Source organism: Culicoides brevitarsis, chromosome 2, assembly GCF_036172545.1.
Source record: "Culicoides brevitarsis isolate CSIRO-B50_1 chromosome 2, AGI_CSIRO_Cbre_v1, whole genome shotgun sequence".
Taxonomy (NCBI): domain Eukaryota; kingdom Metazoa; phylum Arthropoda; class Insecta; order Diptera; family Ceratopogonidae; genus Culicoides; species Culicoides brevitarsis.
In genome coordinates, this window is record NC_087086.1 from 14,211,605 (window position 1) to 14,230,546 (window position 18,942).

Genomic DNA, 18,942 nt, shown 5'->3' on the forward strand with positions numbered 1-18,942 from the left:
ATAACTTAACTTTAATATACTTTTTCATATTTAGACATTTCATAACGTTGTCGTAGAGTAAGCACCAAAAAAAATGAAAATAAAAATAATAGGAGTTTAGAAACTTTTTTTTTTATTTTAATTTGCTTTTCGTGTTCATTCGTGTGTCCTTTTTGCTTCTCTCTTCGATTTCTTCGTTGCTGCTGCTGTGTTGCAAAATTAACTTTGAACTTCCATTAAAATAGAATTATTTTCAATATTGTCGTTATACGTTAAGGGAACGTTCTTTATTATTATTATTTTGAGGCAAGGGTGATTGTAAAAAATGTTTCGTATTTTATTTTTCCAAAGTCTCAAGTGGGAATAATTTTTAAAGTTAATTTTTATTTTTAATTTTATTTTAAATTCTTCAATAAATTCCTCAAAAAATGATTTTTAACATGTATATTAATTTAGCCATATATCTACCAATTTTTTAAATTTTTAAATTATTTTATATTTTTCAAGTAAAATTTAATGATTTTTAAATCAAATCTAAACAAATTCATAGAAAAATATTTTTTTTAAATTTATTTATTTTTTTTTTATTTTTAAATTTAAATTTAATCTAAGTCTTTAAATTTTTTTTAATAAAATTATACATAGGATTTTTTTTTAATTTTTGAAAAAAACCGTAGAAAAAATTTTAAAATTTTTATTTTATTTATTTTTACTTTTTTATTTATTTTTTTGTTTTTTTGTTTTTATTTATTTATTTTATAATTTTTTTTATGAAAATTAATTAATTAATTAATTATTTTTAATTAATTTTGATGCATAAAATATTAAAGCTAAAGAAATTAAAATTTTTTTGATTTTTTTCTGATTTTAGAATTTACAAAAAAAAATCAACAACTTTTCATAAATTTTTAAGCCAATTTTAAATGAATTAGAAAATTATAATTAAAATAAAATATATTATTTTCTAACGTCTGATGAATTAAAAAAAAAAAATATTTTAATTATTTTAAAAATTATTTAAAATTATTTTATTAAAAAAATCGAACATAAAAAATTATACCAATTTTCATTTCAAATTTCCAAAAATTGATTTACTTTCATCTAAAATTTGACGTTAATGATGTAAAAACTGATGAAACAAATTTTCCAATCACATTCCCCTAATTTTTGTTGTTCCTCTTTTTTTCTTCATTCGTTCTCGAAAGACATTCGTCTTTAGCAAAGTTTTCTGTGTGATTTAGTGCGTCGGTACCAATTCCCATTTTGACTGAAAATTTTAATCTACAATAATAAAAGTTAAATAAATCCATTAATTCCCTCTAAAAAGTCCCAAATTGATCATAAAAACAATCTGGAGTTGTAATTAAGACAAACGTAGCGAACGTCTGGTTGTTTACTTTTTTTTTCTCTGTCGTCTTCGTCATCGTTAACGTCTTCATTAGAACGAAAGGAGGGAAATGTAAATATTTGGCGTCAATAGAAGAATTTTTTTTATTTTTTTTTTAAACTACGAAGACGAAGAATTTTTTACATGTCATGAATAAAATATAGAAATAACTTGAACATTTTTACATTAAAAAGTTTGCAAGTTTCACTGCCCACATTTGAAATTAAAAGTAGTTTAAACCTGTAGCAGATATTATTTTAAGTTGGGGCTTCGGTGTATTTATTTCTAATAAATAACGGCAAAAAATAAGAAAAAAAAGGATGATTTTGCTGCTTTTGTTTGCTCCTTTGCAAGAAAAAAAAACTAGATAATAATAATACAAAAACAGAGTAATAATAATATAAACTTTTTCCATTTATAAACATATTATAGTATATATTACTTTACCATTAAATTTCATTTTCTTCTTCTTGTTCGCTTTGCATCTTTTTCTTGCCACAACCACGCCAACCTGCCACCCGTTGCTGCTTCTGCTGCCGCTGCGATATATTTGTCAACCAACAACAACAGGTGCATCCCTGCGGGCGTTATCGTCACAACACAGTCGTCTTTATTCTAGCGAAGGAGTACAACTTGAAGAATTTACGCACAATTCATCGTTTGGATCGCCTTACGTCGGGTCTCTTGCTCTTTGGACGCAGTCCCAAGAAGGCCCGTCAAATGGAGCATCAAATCCGGAATCGGCAAGTGCAAAAGGAGTACATTTGTCGGGTCGAGGGAGAATTTCCAGAGTAAGTTAAATTATTTGCTTTTTAAAGAGAGAGATGAAAGTAATTTATTTTGATGTGTTTTTCCCAGCGGAGTAATTGAATGCAAGGAACCTATTGAAGTTGTAAGCTACAAAATTGGGGTATGTAAGGTTTCCTCGAAAGGCAAGGAATGTACAACAACATTCCAAAAATTAGGCTACAATGGAAGGACAAGTGTAGTCTTGTGCAAACCACTAACGGGACGTATGCACCAAATTAGGGTTCATTTACAATATTTAGGTATGTTGTATTCCCCCTTTCCATCTCTCACTCTCTCTGTCATATATGTATTTATTATGTGTCATGTGTGTCACAAAGTTTCTTCTTTACCTTCTTTAACTTGAGAAAAGATTATTTTATATCATACAGAAAAAAACTAAGGTTGATTCAATGAGCAAAAATTTTTCATATTTTAAACTAAATTTAATTTTACAAAGATTTTCCTATTTTTAGTTTTTTTTTTAAATTATTTAATTTAATAATTAAAAAAATTATAAAATAAATTTCAAAAAATCTAATTTTTTGAGAAATGAATAAATTTATAATTTTAAAAATTTCGCATGAAAGAAAATTTTTTAAACGAAATTTTTCAAAAATATTTCAAGTAGCTTTAAAATATAAAATTATCTGAAAATAAATTAAAATTTAATAAAAATATTATAAAAAACAAAGAAAAATTAATTATAAAATAAATTTTAATAAATAGAATTTTATTTATATTTTTTATTTAATTTTATTTTATAAAAAATTAAAAATTAATTGAATAAACAAATAAAATATTTTTTTAAACAATCTTTAATTATTTTTTTTTTATAAAATATAAAAATAAAATTCAATTTATTAATAATAAATTACGAAAAATTAATTATAATATTTTTAAATAATAAATTAAGTTATTAATTCTAATTTTTATAATTTTTTATAATTTATCTTTATTAATTTGTCTTTATTTTTTTATAAATTTTTATTTTTTTAATAAAAAAAATCTTTAACGATCGTTAATTTTATTTTATTTTATAAAAAAAAAAATTAATTACAGAATAAATTTTAATAACTAAAATTAATAATTTAATTTTTTATTTAAAAAAAATATAATTAATTTTTCATAAATATTTTATTGAAAGTATTTAAATATTAATAAAATTAATAAATAATATAAATTAAATTAATTAAATATTATTAATTAATTTTATTTACCCTAAAAAGTATTTTAAAAATATTTTTTTAAATACGTAATTATTTAAATTTAAATTAAATTTTAATTGTAAAAATTTTATAAATTCATAAAGTTTAAAAAAATAATTTTTTAAAGAAACATTTTTCTTTGATACTTGAATCAACTTTAATTCTCATTAAAAAAAACTCAAGAATATTCTAAGACCATCATTATTTCTTTCTGCTTCAGGTTTCCCCGTCGTTAACGATCCTTTGTACAACCACGAAGTATTCGGTCCCAACAAGGGCCGTGGCGGCGACATTGCTGGCAAAACGGACGAGCAATTGGTAAAAGACCTCATCAATATCCACAATGCAGAAAATTGGCTTGGCATCGACGGCGACTCGGAATTGTCAATGTTCAAATCGATCAAATCCGATTTAGACGATAGCTTGTCAACGAAAGGTGCGTATTTATTATTCATTCATATTTCCCCAATTCATTTCGACGAAAAAAAAAATTATTTACTGTGCAGAAACGATTCTGAGTGACGACGAGATATCGACATCGCGCGAGGCATCGCCATATGCGGAAAGCCCGCAGTCGGCACGCGTCGGAAGTGAAAGTCCCAACGAGGGAACCACAATTGGAAACGGTGGCGGCAATAATTTAAATAACACCAATACAGCGAGCACCAATACAACGTCGTCCTCCTCCTCCTCCAGCGTTGCAACAACGGCAACTCAAGCATGTTTTAATAATGAAGTTATGCCAAGTGGAAAATATGCCAGTGTTGCGACATCCACATCTACGAACAATATCAACATCATCAGTACCAGCAGCAGCAATAACAACAACAACAACAACAACACGAACAGCCATATAACGAGCAGCTTGACCTGCTTGAAAAGTTTCACGAATAATAAAGCAAAGTCATCTCGTAAGGTAAATAAATAAACTTTAAAATCCTTCGTCATCAGCTTTTTGTTGTTTTTTGCCTTATTTTATTCTTGCCCTTTGTTGATCAAATTAACCCTCGTCTTACGCCTTTTTTCTGTTTTTTATTGTTTTCGAATCTTTTAGTGCACAGTGGCTACCCAAACTGGACACGAATCGCCAGATTTAGCGTTTAATCCGGACAAGATGACAACCGACAAACATTGCTACGAGTGCAAAGTGCGTTACAGGGACCCAAAGCCTCAGGATTTGGTCATGTATTTGCACGCATGGAAATACAAGGTAAGCTTTTTTAATTTTTTTGTCAAGTTTTTTGATTTATTAAAAAGATTTTGCACTTAAAAGTGACAGAGGGAAAAGTTTTTACTGAAATTTTAATTTATTTTTAAAAAATATTTTTAATAAATTTTTATCTAAAATATTAGAAAATATTTTTCCACGATTATTTTATGATTTTAAATATTTTTTAAATAATTTTATATTTTTGTTTCTTTAATTTTTTTATCAAATATTTACTTTAAATTAAAAATTAAATTATTTATTTAAAATAAAAAAAAAATAATTAATTAATTAAAAATTAAATATATTAATATTTTAAATATTTTTGATAAATTTTTATTTGAAATAAGTATTAAAATTTTTTTTTAAATTTAAATAAAATAATTTATATTTTTTTTTAAATTATTTTTTTATCAAATTTTTTTTTAATTTATTTAAAATTAAATTAATTATAATGAATATTTTAATTAATTTAATTATATATTTTTTAAATAAAAATAATAATTTATTAAAATAATTTAAAAAATTTGTATTTTTGTTCATTTTATTAAAATTCATTATTTTTTTTATTTCATAAAATTACAAATAACTAATTTAAATTAAAAAATTATTTTAGTAAAATAATAATTATTTAAAATTATATATTATTTAATTTAAAAATATTTTCAAAAATAACAAACAAGTATGTATTATTTAATTTTTTAAATTTTATTTAAAACTTTATATTATTAATTCAAATTAAAGATTTTTTTTAAAAAGTAAATTATTTAAAAAAAATCAATAATTTCTGTCACTTTTGCTTTACAAAAAAATAAAATTTTATCTAAACAAAAAAATTTATTTAGGGTCCTGGCTGGGAATACGAAACAGAATTACCCGATTGGGCGCAAGTTGAATGGCATGACAGTGACTGCGATTAATCTCTAGATGACTTATCATCGAAATTGTTATTAAATGTTGTGTTATCGTAAAGAAAATTAGAATTACGCTTCATTTATTATTATCATCATCATAAATTTAAAAAAAAAATCTTTTTCTGTTGTTTCCTAGAAGTTAAAAAAAGACAAATTTTAGACATAATATGAATGACCAAAAAATACAAAAATTTGAGAAAAATCTATTCTAATAAAAAAAAAATCTATATTATTAGATGAGAGAATGCATTTTGCACAAAAAAAACCTTCATACTTCCTTTAAAGTCATATTAAAGAAGAAATAAAAAAATATTAAAAATACAGTGGCTGTGAAAATGAAAACTCTGTCATAAATAAAATAAAAAAAATAGTGACCAACAAACAAACAAAAAAAATAAATAAATGAAAATATCATTATATCAGTCGAACCAAGTTATTTCTTTATTTTTTGTATATTGCTAAAGTTTATTCGTTATATTATATTAAAAAAAGAGGATATCTTATGCGTACTATATTTGTACAGAGAAAAAAAAGAAGAATCAAATAACTCATGGATCAAATTTAAAACCAAAATTTACGAACATTTTCTAAAAACAAATAAAAAAAAAGTCTTTGAAGAAGAATGTTGGAAAAAAATAAATGCTAAATTATATACATTACATAAATATATAAAGAATAGAAAAAAAGTGAAAAAATTTAATAGTGCCACTAGAAGATCATTAGAAAAAATATTTAAAGCTACACAATATCTTTAAAATAATGAATAAATAAAATAATCGAATGCTTTCTGAATCAGAGCTTATAAATAGAGAGATCTTTTAAACAAGGATAAAAATTTTATTATTAATTATTATTACTGTGAAAAAATATGTATAATAATGGAAAAATTAAAAAGTAGTGATTTGAATTGAACAAAGACATTTTTTTGTTTATTTGTGAATTAATTCTCATTTTTTAATTAATTATTTGTGTTTATTAGAAAAATTTATTAGTTATAAAATTGGAATGTTTTATATGTTGAATCATATATACTCATAATTTGTCTCCTAAAAAAAATTAAAAAAAAAACGAATTACAATTAAGAATTAAATTTAAATTCAATGAAAAAAGACAAAACTATGTTTTAATCAAAATCGAATATTATTGCTTTGCAATAATTAGTAATAATAATTTTAGTGAATTTGCTTTTAAATTATTGAGTTAGTATTAAAATAAATAAATAAAATAAGCTTAAAAATACGCAAAAAAGGACAAAAGACAAAACGACAATATTATTACTATTATTATCCAAACAAAAAAAAATTATATAGAAAATTAAGAAATAAAAGAAAAATTAAATATAATCAAAAAATAATAAAAATTTCACAGTAAATACCTAAGTAATAAAAAAAATCTATCAAAAAAATAATTAAAGCAAAAAATATCATTAGTAAGGAAATTACATATTATATTATTATATAGAATAAAGTTTTAGAGCGTAGAAAAAATTAAAAGTAAAAATTTTAAATAAATATTCAATGAGAATTGAATTTTACGGTAGAGTTACTATTTAGTAAGTAATTTATAAACAGAAGCCATGTTAAAACTTAGATCGATTTTAACAATGAAAAGTGAATAAAAATATAAATAAAAAAAATATGTTTTTAATGTTTTAATTGGAAGCGTTGAAATTAAAGAAACTGGTAAGTATAAAGAATTTTGAGTTAAAAATTTAAAATTTTTTTTAGAATTTATTTAATTTTATTTTTTAACTTTTTAATTTAAATTTATATTTATTTTAATTTAAATTTAAATTTTATTTTAATTTTTTATTAAATTTAAATAAATTTAATTTTATTTAAATTTTATTTTAATTTAAATTTAATTTAATTTTTTTTAAATTAAATATTTATTTAAAATTAATTTTTTTTTATTATTTTAAAATAATTTTTATTTGAATTATTTAAAATATTTTTTAAATCATTTTATAAAATATATATAAATAATTTTAATTTAATTAACAATTTTTTTTTTTAATTATTTTAATTTTTATTTTATTTTTTATTTTTTATTTTTATATTATTTTATTTTTTGATTATAATATTGTTAAATAATAATAATTATTTATATATAATTTATTATTTAATTATAAATTTTTCAAATTATTTTAAAATTAAATTTTATTTTTATATAATCCAATTTTGAATCGAAGCAAAAGGGTTATCACATAGAAACTCTTTTTAACTTTTTATGCAAATTATCTCATTTCCGGTTGAAATTAGGACAAAAGTAATTATTTTCATGTTTATTGCTTAGTGATAACTGATACTGATTGATGAAAGAAAACGTAATTTTATCTATTTACCCATTTACGTAATCTAATCGAGAAAGTCCGATTTGAAATTATTGGTGAATGAATCAATCTTATCTCTAAGAAGATATTTATTACGCAAATACAGAATTTTACGTTTATTGTTAAGTGCTCTTTAAGTCATTTCCATTCCTTTTGACGTAATTTCTTTTTAGAAATTATCTGTTTTTTAGTTTTTGTCTCATTTTTTATTACAAATTCAAGATTTTGAGATGAAAATCCTTTGACAAAAAATCTTCGATATAAAAATTCATCTTTTCATAAAAAAATAGTTGTTTCGTTCTTGTAAAATTTATTCACTTTTTTAAAGGTAATTTATTTTATTTTCACATGATTTATCACAAAGCTTTGATTTCAAATCTGAATTGTGACGAAATCCCTTGTATCACATATTTTGGTCATTTCGTTGAATAAAAATGCTCTTTTGTAGCAAATGGAATTGTTTTAGTGTTAAACGCTGGTCTCAGTTGTTTTTTTGTTTTTTATTGCTGGACATCACTGAGATGAGATACATTTGTTAACATATAATCAGAAAATATTTCACACTTGTCTATAAATCGAATTCCGTATCTTTCTAGATTAGTTTTTCATCAGAGACTCAAAAAAAATTAATTCTGAGATTTTCTAAAAAAAAAATTTTTTTTACATTTATTTATTTTTTACTTGTACATATTTTTTTTTAATTTAAATTTTTTATTTATTTATTTTTTTTTTCGTTTTTTTAGATTTAAGGATTTGTTCTACTTACTTTAATAACAAAGAAAAATTAATTATACATGATTTTTCCCAATTTTTCTTCATTCCGTTGCATTAAAGTCCAAAAGCTAACTTTTCCTAAAAATAAACAAAAAAAAATGTGGTAAGTAATGATACCAATAGGGAATTTCTCTTTCTCACGGAAAAAAAGGTTCTTCGTCCATTTTTATTATTTATAGCAAATCGGTACGCACAATCCGTTTAGTTTGTTGCTTCTTGCAAAATTGCCTGAAAAAAATGTCAAGAAATTTTAAGTTGATTGATTGCGTTCCGAAATTTGTCCGAGATGTAAGATAAAGCATCCTTTTTGTTGCGTAAGAATTTCATCATCGGGTGACGTTTTTACAGATTTTTTGCTGACCTTGTGGGTGGTGACAGAGCTTTTAAATGAAAATTTGTTAAATTACGAAGATTTAAGTGATAAAAATCTATTTTTGATTAAAAATTAAAAAAAAATCTTAAATCCTTACCAAGAATTCTAAATATTTCCAAACTTCCGAAGGAAATAACTTCTTCAATGTTTCCAACGAGTGTCGATGAACTTACGTCAAACGTAAATTGTACTCGAGAACCATTTCGAAAACCCTCAAGTGCGAGATAAGACTGCGATTCATTCATCAAAATTCGCAAGTGGGACTTTCCATTTCCCGATTAGATCGATATAAAAGCACGTCGCCTTCCCTCAATCGATATCAGTTATCACTAAACCAGCAAAAATGAAAGTATTCACTTCTCTTCTCGTCGCCTCCGCAATTTTTGCATCCGTGCTCGCTAATCCCCTTCAACGAGTTGTTGGCGGCGAAGATGCCGCTCCTCACGAATTTCCGTACCAAATTAGTATTCGATCCGAGAAAGGCACCCATCACTGCGGCGGAAGCATTTTGAACGAAAACTACATTTTGACTGCTGGACATTGCATAGTTCCCGAAGGATCCGTCGTCGTTGCTGGAGCTCATAACATCGCCAAGCCAAGCGTGAACGAACAACGTCGAAAGATTGAAAAATTCATCGTTCACAAAGATTACGACGGAAGTGTTGGACCTTATGACATTGCACTCATTAAAGTTGATAAGCCTTTTGTTTTGAATGAATTTGTTCAAACGATTGCCTTGCCAGAAAGTGGAGTTTATCCTGAAGGTGCAGCTGTTGTTTCGGGATGGGGATCTACAAGTCGTGGATTTTTCCCAATTTTCCCTGATGTTTTACAAGTAAGAATTTTTTCAATTAATTTTTTTTTTTTTTTTTTAATTAAAATTAACTAAATTAAATTTTTCATTTAAAATTAATAATTAATTTATATTTTAATTTTTAATTAATTATTTTTTTTATATTAAAATTTAATTTTAATTTAAATTATTTTTATCTTATTTTATTTTATTTTATTTTTTTTTTTTTTTGTAGAAAGCAATTTTACCAATCCACACTGAAGAAGATTGCTTCAAATTTTGGGATGTAAGTCCTTATGATAAGAAAAATGTCTGCGCTGGTGAATTAGATGGCTCCAACTCTGTCTGCTCCGGAGATAGCGGCGGCCCATTGGCACAAAAAGTTGGAGAGGAAAATGTCGTTGTTGGAGTCGTTTCATGGGGAAAAATTCCTTGTGGAAGTTCAGGAAAGCCTGGAGTATTTACGCTTGTGTCTTCTTTCATTGATTGGATTCAGGAAAATATGGAAGATTAAAAAAATAATTTTATTTAACAAAAAAATAAATTTTTTATAACAAAAATAATTTTTGAAGTTTTAATTTTGTAACCGAAAATTCTTATTTAAAACTAAAATAAATTTTAATTTTTTTATAATAATGAATAAAATTTAAAAAAAATTAATTTAATATCAAATAATTTATAAAATATAAATAATTCAAAATTAAAAAATATTAATGGAATAAAATAATTATTTATTTTTATTTTAATTAAATAAAAAAATTATAAAATCATAAAAATTATAAAATAAAATAAATTATTTTAATTATTTTTAAATTTAAAATAATTTTAATGAAATTTTCACTATAGCAACAAAAAATATAAAGAAATTCGAGCTCTTTATCAAAGTTTGTTAACCGTCATTCACGTCTTTATATTTTTAAACTGAAATGAACTTCAAGAATGAACAGAAAATGAATGCAACAGAATTGCCAACATTCAAATTTGAAATCAACGACCGTTAATATTTGTCACTATAAAAAATCTTAACATTCATATTGACTGCTATAAATTTTGCCTTTTTTAGTAATGAAAAAATTTAAAAAAATGAACCAAAATTTAAAATAAAGTTTCATATATTTTTTTTAGAAAATCAAGCTATAAAAAAATTAATTAATAAAATTAAGCTTTAATTTTTTTTAATGTTTTCGTTAAAATGGTTTGAATTTTTTCAAAATGCTTAAATTTTTAATTATAATTTCGAAAAATAGTATGTCAGCAAATAAACTTCATTTTCGCTATCAATAAACTAGTTTGAAAATATTGTCGGTTTATATTTTTCCTCGATAAACAAATAATTTAACATTTATGCAAAAGATCAAATATCAGTTTTATTCTACATTTGTTTATCAATAAATTCTGCAAGACGATCCAAAATTCTCTTTGAAGTCAAATCAGTCTGTCACGAGTCATTATTTATCAAATTTCAAAAATAAATAAAAACTTTTGCTGTTTTGTCAAAAAAAAAACTGATTCGCAAAACAGATTTAGCTCACAATTCACGTCGCCAAAACAAACGAACTATTTTTGGTTCAAACAAACAATTAAAAAAAAAAAAATAAAAAAAAAACTCGAGATAAGATAAAACGCCGCTTACGACATCGAAAAAAATTTCGTGATTACAGCGAAATCCAAGTCAGAAGTGTTTAAACTCTTGTCCGTGTCTAGGTAGCCAGTTTGATCCGAATCAGATAACCACAAACAGTGAGTTAATTTGCCTTATCGCCATTTATTGAATGTTATTAGTACTTAAAAGCCGTAACTTGATCCCGATATTGAAACACGTAAAAAAGCAAACAAAGCACTTGGCATGTCGTAAAAAAGAGGTCTTGGATGTTCTGATAAAATACACGTGATGCGCGCAATGTTGCAATCTCCTTCCTCGTTATCATCCGTTTCTTATTTTAGAACAGCGCAGAATGTCGTTAAATAATCGCGAAAAATTACAAACAATTAGCGTTAATTAATTTAAAGTGCAACAAAAATGAAAATAAATGTCACTGCAATAAAATTAGCTCAAGTGTCACTTTGTCAATATTATGATATTTGTTATTTGTCTTATCTTTGAAATAACAATGAGTGTTGTTTAAAAGTCGTCGTTCGGTGCTTTGTGCTGACTCAAATCAACAATTATTTTATTTAGGTATCATGTTACGTAATATGGGGTAAATAAGTTACATTTGAACTTTTCCTGATATGATAGGGTGAACATTTTTCCAGCTTACTCAGATTTACTTAGGATAAAACGAAAAATTAAATACATTTTCAAGTTCTCTAAAAACTCTCTTGGGTCAGTCGATAGTGTTACTACTCGCTTCATTTTGTTATATTCACTCAATATTTTGCTTTGGAGTTCTGGACTCTACTTGCTTCTTCTTCAAAAGTTTTAAGGTTGTGATTTGCCCATCGTTATCAATTTTTCTGTCAAGTATTTCGGCAGCAGATCATTCTTGGCTTTGTCGATAAGTTTCAGAACGTTAAAGTATAAACTCTTTGCTTCACGTCAAGTAACTCCACGTGTTTCATCATATTTTTCACATTCGCATATCTGTCTTTAAGTAGAGTCCCTTTTTATACCATAATCTTTCATCAGCATCATGATCGTACTTCAATAATCTTGATTGTTTTTCTTCTTATTATTTCACTTTCATCATTTTTTTTTTTTTGGTCAAACTTAGATTTCACATAGTCTTTTAGTGCGTTCTTAAAGTTATTCACATTTTGGTGATCAATCGCAATTTCGTCAGACATTACATTGTATAACAAAACACCTTTGTAAATGACGGAGTTATGGACGATTGATGAAGTGCACGTTGGAGGTCTTAATTTATGGGAGTTTCTCAACATATAGGGTTGACGTTCGCCAACGTTAGTAAAAAATCTTGACAAATACTTTGGCAATAGACCATGCTGTACCTTGTAAATCATCAGCAGAACGTACAAAGTTGACTTTCAATTTTAATTTTTTTCATCACATGATCCAGTGAAGGTTCAGGCGAAGCTTTTCATCAATCATGGTGCCTTATTTTATTTAATTGACACGTTTCAGCTGCGTTTCGTCATTTTCAAGTGCTGCCGTTGCCTCTCTCATCATGAAAATTGTAAAAATAAATAAAATTTGATTAAAAATTTATAAAAAAAGATTTTTTATTGAAAGTTTTAAAACCTAAGACACTTAAAAAATGATTAAAACATTAAATTAAAAAAAATAAATTTTAAAAAATAATTGTCTTACTTTTAGTCCAAAAAATATTAAAGCTATGAAGCACCCTAATTAAATAAAAATAAATGTTTAAAAAAAAATCTTAAAAACTTACGATTTATTTTCCTCCTGAATCCCAAGGCAACCCTAATTCTCCTGAACAAGCCTCATCGTGCTAATGAATGGTACTACAATTACCTCGTCTACCGGTATTTGCGACAAACACGCAACTCAACCGTGGAAAATGAGGTAGGAGGCAAATCGTCATCTCTCTCGTTCTTCATAGATACACTCAGCGTATACTTACCAGCCAAAAAACAACTTTTTTTGTTTTCATCGGAAAATCATCTGTTTTTGTTTTGGCTGCTTTCCATGCGGGTTCGTGTAAATAATTCAAATTAATATGTGGCATGGAAATCAAGGGGAAACCGACGCATGTCTCTTTGTCTCGACATTTGGAATGCTTTTTATGGATCAGCTGATCTTTTGGATAGGTCGTGACGTGAAATATTTCGCTTTTTGCACTGCAAAAAAAATTTAAAATTATTTTTTTTGGAAAAATTTTAATTATTTTCACAAACTTGATGAAAATTCATAAATTTCATTTCAAATGATTTTTTTTAATTTTTTGTTATTATTTTATTATTGTTTTTAGCCGCACACATTAAAAACATGTGTTCTTGTCAAAACATTGCATTTTCCTGCGCATGCGAGTGATTTCCATAGCGCCGGAAAATTCGTTCTCCCCCCCGTTTTTTTTTCGTGTCTCTTCCACGAGTACACGGATAAAAACAACATAAAGTCCAATCGCAAATTGTTTCGTCAGAACGGAGTTGAAAGTCTAACGTGACAGAGATGGCGGCCATCTCTCTTGCACGGATTTTATTCATTACATAAGTGAAAATGCTAAAAATCATCTCCAGCGGGAGATTCGCGTCAAAAATTCCATCAAATATGGACAAAGTGACACCGAAAAATGTCGAAAAACATTAAAACGCGTTAAAATTGCGTGAAAAACTTCTGAAAAGAAGAAATTTGTTTCACAAGAAAACTTTTTTGAACAACGTCAAGGAGCAACTTAAATGCAAATCATGTAAACGACAGTGATAAAAAAATATTATATACCATAAAAAGTGTGTTACATAAGAATTAAAAAAGTGTTTCTCACTGTCTATAACAAAACATAAAGTTCAAGGAAATAAAAGAAAATCACAAAAAAATAATAATAACAAAAAAAATCATACAAAGGAGAAAAAAGAAAGAAAAGGTGCCTATCTTGACATTTTTGTTTTTTTTTTTTTTGTTTTAAAAAATTGAATTTTTTATCCATTTTCCACTAATGACGCTCAATTATATCGAGCCTCGATTTTTTTTTTTTTTGAAGTACAGAAACACACGAAAACAAACATATTTTCAGTGCCAACAAATTATATTGATTTTGTTATGTTATGCATGCAGCTGTAGCAGCGCGAGTCATGGCCAAACTAGGATGAGTAAAATGTGTATGTGACGAGTATGTGTGTCTACTACTGGAATCGGTGATAATTTTTGTTACGGAATTCATTGTGGTTCACCTAAAAATCAGATTTCTAATAAAACAATCAAAATTAATGGAAAAGGAAATTTTTTAAAAAATTAAAAATATTTTTTTTTTAAATTTTATTTTAATTAATTTAATTCAATATTTTATTTTTTTTAAATTAAAAAAAAATAAATAAATTTTAATTAAAAAAAATAAATAAATTTTAATTAAATATTTTAAAATTAAATTAAAATTAAATAAATTAAATAAAAATTATTTTAATTTAAAAAAAAATTTAAATTGAATTTAAAAAAAAAATTAAATTAATTTTTTTGATTCAAATTGGCTTAAAATAATTTTTTTTGAAAAATTAAAAATAATTTATTGTTAAAAAAATTTAAAAAAATAATAAAATTAAATTGATTAATTAAATATTGAATGAAATTCAAACACTAATTTATTTTTAAAAAAAATTAAAATTTTTATTAAAAATTATTTTAAAGAATTTATTCAATGCGACACAAAAACGCATTATCTTACTTACATGGAAAAATAATGACAAGTGCCTTCTCATGGGACGTTTAAGGTCATTCTAAGCGCACACGAGCAAAATTGTAAAGCCTTGTATAAACAAAACTGCAACAAAATGTAACAGCAGTAGCACCGATGATGCAACAATGTCTCTCCTTACTATTTATTTCAGTGAGAAAATTCATATTTCACGATTTTTTTTGGTCTATTTTTCGCACGGACGACAAAGAAATAGATCGACGGCACAATTGTTCGTGACATTCAAAAAATTTTTTTCTGGGTCGGATATGAATTGAAATTAGGTGCCAAATAAAAAAGTTGTTGTTGTTGCTTTTCTGCGGCAATGAAAATTGCCTTTTGGAAATTACTGACATTGAATTTAAGTGGATTGTGTAAAAAACGAGTGAAAAATAAAACAGAAGAAAATCGATTTAAAAAAAAGTGATTGCTTCATATGGAGCGTGTTTACAGTGAAAATCTTCGGGGAGAAATTCACCTTTATAGCGTTTTTGTTTGTAAATTTAGATGGAATTTACGGTGCTTGAATAAAATGGTGATTGAAGACATAAATACGGTGAAAATGTGAAAAAAATATGTTTCGCTGAAAATTTAATGATTTTTTATTAAAATAATAAAATTGAATTTTTTTATTGATTTAAAATTTAAAAGTCAATTATTTTGGTTAGGTTCACATATTATCGCATGTCAAATTGATTTTAAAGGATTATTGGGTGGATCCATTAAATAAACATTAACACAAGATATAAAAAATTAATTTTGAGGTTATTTTGTCTTTTTTTTATAAAAAATCAATCAAATTCTCCTATGTCCTTAGAATTCTGTCAAATGAATTTTTTAATTATTTTATTTATTTTTTAAATTTTTTAATTAGCTTTTATTTGCCAAATTAATTTTTTTTAAAATTTTCTAATTCAAAAATAAATTTTTCAAATTTAATTTTAATTTTCAAAATCTCTCAAAATAAAATCATTTATTTATTCCACAACGATTTGTGTAACTAAAATAATTTTTGAAAAAAAAATTACTTTAATTTTTAATTTCTACATTTATTTATGGTAATCTTTAAAATATTTTTTATTACGAAACATGGATTTTTTACAATAAATTATTCATTTTAAGATTATTGCCAAAAATTGTATTTTAGTACATAAAATTTTGGTCTTAAAAGATTTTTATTTTTTTTTTTTGTAATCGTATCAAAACATTTTTCCTTAAAAAGGTGAATTTTTTCCATAATTTTTTTATAATACAAAAAAATGACTTGTTTTTACCTCAACAACAACAAAATAAATCATTTTCGACATAATTTAGTCCATTTTTTACATGTACAAAGAAAAAAAATCGTCGTTTAGCAACCAATCACTCACTCAATCAATTTCCAGTTGAACGTGTCTAATGAAGCACAAGCGCGGTTCCTATCATTAATTATCTAATCAAATAATAATAAAAATTTCCTCTATTCTCTCGTAAATATTCGCTTTTAGTATTACCCACGAAAAATGTTTCTCATAAACAAAGCAGCACGTTTCTAATTTATTTATTAAATTCTGTAGTTTTCGTAGACACAGACGACAAGATATTTAGAGAAGAAAATTTTATGACGCGATTTTATTGCGCTTTGTGTCTCTTTTTGCGTATGTTTTTAATTGAATATAATGGGGAAAGGCTTTTTTTCTCTTTGGCGAAATTCCTGTGCCGTGGAATTTTAATTAAAAACCAATATTTCTTAATTTTAATTATTAACTTATGCGCGCATTGTTGTGCAAGCAAGAAATACTCGAAATCGCATAAATCATCGATAAATTTCTGACAACTACTTACTGCACTTGCTGACTGCGATGATGACATTGAACTGAATTTCCAATATAGTCTTGTTGTTTTTAATTTTTCGTGTACTTACTGACAAATTGCACGCAATTTAAACTAAAAGTGCGACAGTGCAGTGATGTAAGAGGCGAAAATATTATAAGATTTAAAAAAATATAAAAAAAAAATAAAGAAATAAATTTAAGAAATATTAAATTATTAAAAATAAAAATTTTGTTTAAACATAAAAATAATTTAATTTAATTTAAAAAAAATTAATTTTAAAAAAATAATTCAAAAATTAAATTAAATAAAATTAAAATTAAATTTAATTCCAATTTTAATTAAAAAAAAATAAATTTAAAATAATATTAATTAATTATAAAAAAAAATCCTAATTATGTAAAAATATTATTTTTTTTCGTCAAGAATTTTTATTTTTAAAATTATATAAATTAATGTATAATTTTTTAAATAATAATAAAGAAAATAAAATTAATGAAATTATTTTTAAATTTAATTTTGTAAATAAATTAATAATAATTTTAACGATTTATATTTTAATTAAAAATTATTTTAAAAATTTATAACACAATTTAATTTTTAAATAAATTTTCATTATTATTTTTTTCTTAATTTAATTCAATTAATTTAATTTAAAATATTTTTTTAATTATTTAAATTTTAAATATATTAATATTTTTAAAATAATTTTTATTGTAAATTTTTCAATTAATATTTTAAAAATTATGTATTTTTTTTTTATTTAAAATTAAATTTAATTATTTTATTAGAAAATCATTTTAACAGCACTGTCCCGTGAGAAAAAAATAAACAAATAACTGCTAAGCCTTTAGGTGTTTACATGAAAAATAATGTGCAAGCGATAAATTTTGTCCTACATTTTTTTTTCTTTATTTCTCATTCACCAACTTGTAGACCTGTCTTAATAATTGTGCAAGTACAAGAACGTAACTGACCTCAGATAATTTTACTTTTATTACTTGTTCGGTATTCCGTTTCATTATCATTAACGAGAATTATTCTTCAACCCCTGTTCTGGTCGTTATTCGTTGAAACTCGTAAAATGACGTAAATTTTATAGTTTAAACACATTTTTTCACAATCTTTCAAGGAAACCAATAAAATAAAAAAAAAGGATGGAATGTTCTTCATAAATGTGTGCGCGCCAGACGGAATCCCCTCAAATTTTTTTTTATATTTATTTTTTTTTTCGATGTGCATCCGTGCAACGTGTTTGTGTATGTGTGTGAGTGCCATGCACAAAAACTCACGTGGTGAAGACGTTTTAAAAGGCACACGTTAAAAGGTGCATTACCACCGAGAAAGGGGTTAATGACATCTAGAACGTCACATTGTCATCATCGTCGTCGTCAATAAGAAAAAAATCATCAACCTCATCACAGAAAAGAGAAAACGAGAAAATTAAGTGCACTTAATTCTATTGGCATGTAAATCACTTTCATCCATTGTCGCAGTGACGAAGGACTCTTTTCTCGAGATTTTTCATTAAAATGAACTTTTATGACTCAATTTTTAAAAATTGTTAATCTAGGTCATAAAAATTATCCTTTCCAAAAATTTTTTAAATATTTCTTCGGAATCCGTCTCCTTACCCAGTATGTCAAGTTAAACGCACCAATACAACGAAAAAATCCACAAAACCGGCAAGAGACACAAATACCAACGAAAAAAATTCCGTCACACCGAAATGACGTCTTACCGACGTGCGAATGTGTGCGAGACTGAGTGACTGTCGTAATAATAAACAAAAACACATGTCTCTTATGGAAATGGATGGAATTTTTGCTCTGTAATAAACATTACTACATTACTTGAATGTGAATGACACGATACCTTATTTCGGAGACGTGTTCTAGAAAGACACCAAATGCCGATGAAAAAAGTTGTGACACAAAATATTAAAGGTTAAATAGAGTAACCTGAGTCGATTTTGTCTCCTACAGACTAGAGTTGCCGCCGCATCAAAAAGAGCAAATAATTACTTTGATGGATTTCGAAGTGGGAGTTGAGTTCTATACATGAAATA

General features: G+C 24.8%; 2 protein-coding genes across 5 annotated transcripts in view; both read left to right on the forward strand.

Annotated features, from left to right (window-relative positions):
- LOC134832929 (pseudouridylate synthase RPUSD2-like) overlaps positions 1 to 5,573 on the forward strand; it is a 228,279-nt gene extending 222,706 nt beyond the window's left edge. For all 4 annotated transcript variants that reach the window (XM_063847163.1, XM_063847162.1, XM_063847165.1 and 1 more), the window contains exons 7-12: positions 1,937 to 2,157; positions 2,225 to 2,415; positions 3,581 to 3,796; positions 3,867 to 4,276; positions 4,415 to 4,570; positions 5,413 to 5,573. In XM_063847163.1, the coding sequence (XP_063703233.1) occupies positions 1,937 to 2,157; positions 2,225 to 2,415; positions 3,581 to 3,796; positions 3,867 to 4,276; positions 4,415 to 4,570; positions 5,413 to 5,487 (1,269 nt within the window). In that variant the 3' untranslated portion in view covers positions 5,488 to 5,573. The remainder of the gene's footprint in view (positions 1 to 1,936; positions 2,158 to 2,224; positions 2,416 to 3,580; positions 3,797 to 3,866; positions 4,277 to 4,414; positions 4,571 to 5,412) is intronic.
- Positions 5,574 to 9,293: 3,720 nt separating this feature from the next.
- On the forward strand, positions 9,294 to 10,316 carry LOC134830497 (trypsin-1-like). Its single transcript, XM_063844000.1, has 2 exons — positions 9,294 to 9,795; positions 9,989 to 10,316. The coding sequence occupies exons 1-2, from the start codon at positions 9,304 to 9,306 to the stop codon at positions 10,265 to 10,267; spliced, it is 771 nt and encodes a 256-aa protein (XP_063700070.1). The 5' UTR covers positions 9,294 to 9,303; the 3' UTR covers positions 10,268 to 10,316.
- The last annotated feature ends 8,626 nt before the right edge of the window (positions 10,317 to 18,942 follow it).

Excerpts from the sequence above, each read along its gene's own strand:
- LOC134830497 (XM_063844000.1), top strand. The coding sequence starts at position 9,304 with ATGAAAGTATTCACTTCTCTTCTCGTCGCCTCCGCAATTTTTGCATCC. Across the intron at positions 9,796-9,988 it reads TTTTCCCTGATGTTTTACAA|AAAGCAATTTTACCAATCCA; the intron begins GTAAGAATTTTT and ends TTTTTTTTGTAG.